Genomic DNA, 2,382 nt, shown 5'->3' on the forward strand with positions numbered 1-2,382 from the left:
AAATAAATCAAATAAATCAAATAAATCAATTTAATCAAATGAAAGAAACAAAAGAAACAAATGGCAGCAATTGGGAAGACTCAGAAGAAACTGCTGCTTTCAACAAACTCAAACTGCTGCGCAAAGCCGCGCAGCTGAAAGCCCCCAGAGTGAAGGAAGAGAGGAACGACGAGCAGCAGCAGCAGCACCAGCAGCAGCTGCTGCAGCTGCAACAGCAGCAGCAGCAGCAGAAGCAGGATGCGGCAAAGCCTCCCAAGGGCGAGTGACTTCTTTTGTCTCTTCCCTGCTTTTGCTGCTGCTGCCACTTTTTGTTTCTTTTTGTCTTTTTGGCTTCTGCTCTGCTTCGGGTTCATTTTATTTCCTTGTGCTGCGCCAAGCCCTAAACCCTTAATTGGGGTTTGGTGCGGCCCAGCCTCCTCTAGCCTCTAACTCTAAACCCTAAACCCTATTTTTCTACACTCGCAGCCCTCCTAGTTCCCGCGGACCAACAAAGCAAACCCTAAACCCTAAACGCTCGAAATTAGGGTTCAGCGAATACGATACAAACCCCAAACCCCAGCAAGTTTGTCAGAGTTTAGGGTTTAGGGTTTGCGGGCCCCTCTTGGCCCCTAGCCTCTCTGTGCATTTGCTGCTGCTGAGATGCATCATAGCTGCTGCTGCTGTCCCTGCTGCTGCTGCTGCTGTTCCTGCTGCTGCTGCTGCTGCTGCTGCTGCTCTTCGTCCATGCAGTCGTCAATGAGCGTTTCCACCTCCGCTTCGTTTCTGGGGTCGACAAGGGGCCCGCAGCCTGACTCAGTCTGCTGTTGCTGGTGCTGCAGTTGCTGCTGCCGCAGCCGCTGCTGCTGCTGCGCCTCTTCCCGCAGCTGCTCGGCTAGGGCCTTTTTCCGCGCACTAATTTTCGGCCCTCTTGCCCTGCAGCAGACACACGAGCTGAGGTGTACGTACACGTGATCTCCACTGTGTACAACATTGTAAATAAACCCCGACACAATGTATGGACAGCAGCAGCAGCAGCAGCAGCAGCAGAAATCGCAGCAGGGGCAGCGCGCAGGGGTGCAGCAGTGCATACACTCTTGCGCAGCAGGGGCAGCAGCAGCAGCAGCAAATGCAGCAGCAACAGCAGCAGCATCCCCACTACCACCACTACCAGCAGCGGCAACAGCAGCACCATGGCCACTACTCCCACAACCCGCAGCAGCAGCAGCAGCAGCGGGAGCAGCAGCAGCAGCAGCAGCAGCGGGAGCAGCAGCAGCAGCAGCACCAGCGGGAGCAGCAGCAGCAGCAGCAGGACCTGGGGCTTTTGCCGGTGAAGACGACGGGTTTATTTGTTTGTTTGGGCAGCATTGCAGGTCTTCTGAAAAGTCGAACTCCTTTTGGAAGAAAAACTTCAAAAACTTTTATTCCTGATCCCCTAATGCTGATCCAACCCAGTCCGGAAATGCTGAGATCGTCTTGAGCTGTACGTACACCTCCGTACACCTGCACTCTGCAGCGAGCAGCAAAACCGGGAAGTCGAAAATTCGGAGTTAAAATTCGAATTAAATCCGCTAAAATCTGAGAAAATACTAAAAGGTACAATTTTTATGAAACTAAAACGAAAAAACGAATATAAAACGCAAAAATGCAGCTAAAACTTCCGCGGCGCTTGAGGTGTACAGACACCCCAGCGGCGGGCGCGCGAGGTGTACAGACACCCCACGCGCACGAGCCGCGAGGCCAAGAAGGAACAAAAGGAGTAATTAAAAAAGAAAAGTTCTCTATTGAGACAAAAGAAAATATTAAAAGATTAAATAATAAAAGGAGAGAAGCGCGGGGAGAGAAAAACCCAAAGGAAACAAGGAGAAAACTGCAGCAGGTGCGGCAGCTGCAGCAACTGCAGCAACTGCAGCAACTGCAGCAGCAAAAGCCCACCAGCTGAAAGGGCGCGCCAGCAGCGGGCCAGCAGCTGCAGTAGCAGGCAGCGGCAGCACTAGCAGCAGCAGCAGCAGCAGCAACGCGTAACAGGGGGAACGAAAGCACCGGAGCAGTTGCTGCTACTGCAGCTGCAACAGCAGCAGCAACAACGACGGACTCTGGTGCAGCAGCAGGAGGAACCAATGCATGTGAGGAGCCGCCCAGCACCAGCAGCAGCAGCAGCTGCAGCAGCAGCAGCAGCAAACCAACCTGTGTTTGACAAAGGGCTTAAGTTTGTTGAAGTCTTCAGGGTGGTGGGGGGGGTAAAGAAAGACTCCAGCTTTTCTATCAAGAAGGTCTTCTGCTTTATTTGTTCTGTTTACACCAATAAATAAATAAAGTAATTAATTAATTAATTAATTAGTTTATTATTTATTTATTTATTTATTCATTAATCCCAAACCCCCACCCGAAACCCTAAACCCTAGC

At 51.4% G+C, this 2,382-nt stretch overlaps 2 protein-coding genes across 2 annotated transcripts; both read left to right on the plus strand.

Moving 5' to 3' along the window:
- Positions 1-38: 38 nt before the first annotated feature.
- On the plus strand, positions 39-266 carry ETH_00022750 (uncharacterized protein; the record flags this gene model as incomplete). The annotated part of the gene is made up of 1 exon (XM_013379161.1): positions 39-266. One exon carries the CDS (start codon positions 39-41, stop codon positions 264-266), a length of 228 nt encoding a protein of 75 aa, XP_013234615.1.
- Positions 267-994: 728 nt separating this feature from the next.
- ETH_00022755 (uncharacterized protein) lies at positions 995-1,456 on the plus strand (the record flags this gene model as incomplete). The annotated part of the gene is made up of 1 exon (XM_013379162.1): positions 995-1,456. One exon carries the CDS (start codon positions 995-997, stop codon positions 1,454-1,456), a length of 462 nt encoding a protein of 153 aa, XP_013234616.1.
- Positions 1,457-2,382: the final 926 nt, after the last annotated feature.

Source organism: Eimeria tenella, genomic scaffold (genome assembly GCF_000499545.2).
Source record: "Eimeria tenella Houghton genomic scaffold, Eth_scaff1512, whole genome shotgun sequence".
Lineage (NCBI taxonomy): Eukaryota > Apicomplexa > Conoidasida > Eucoccidiorida > Eimeriidae > Eimeria > Eimeria tenella.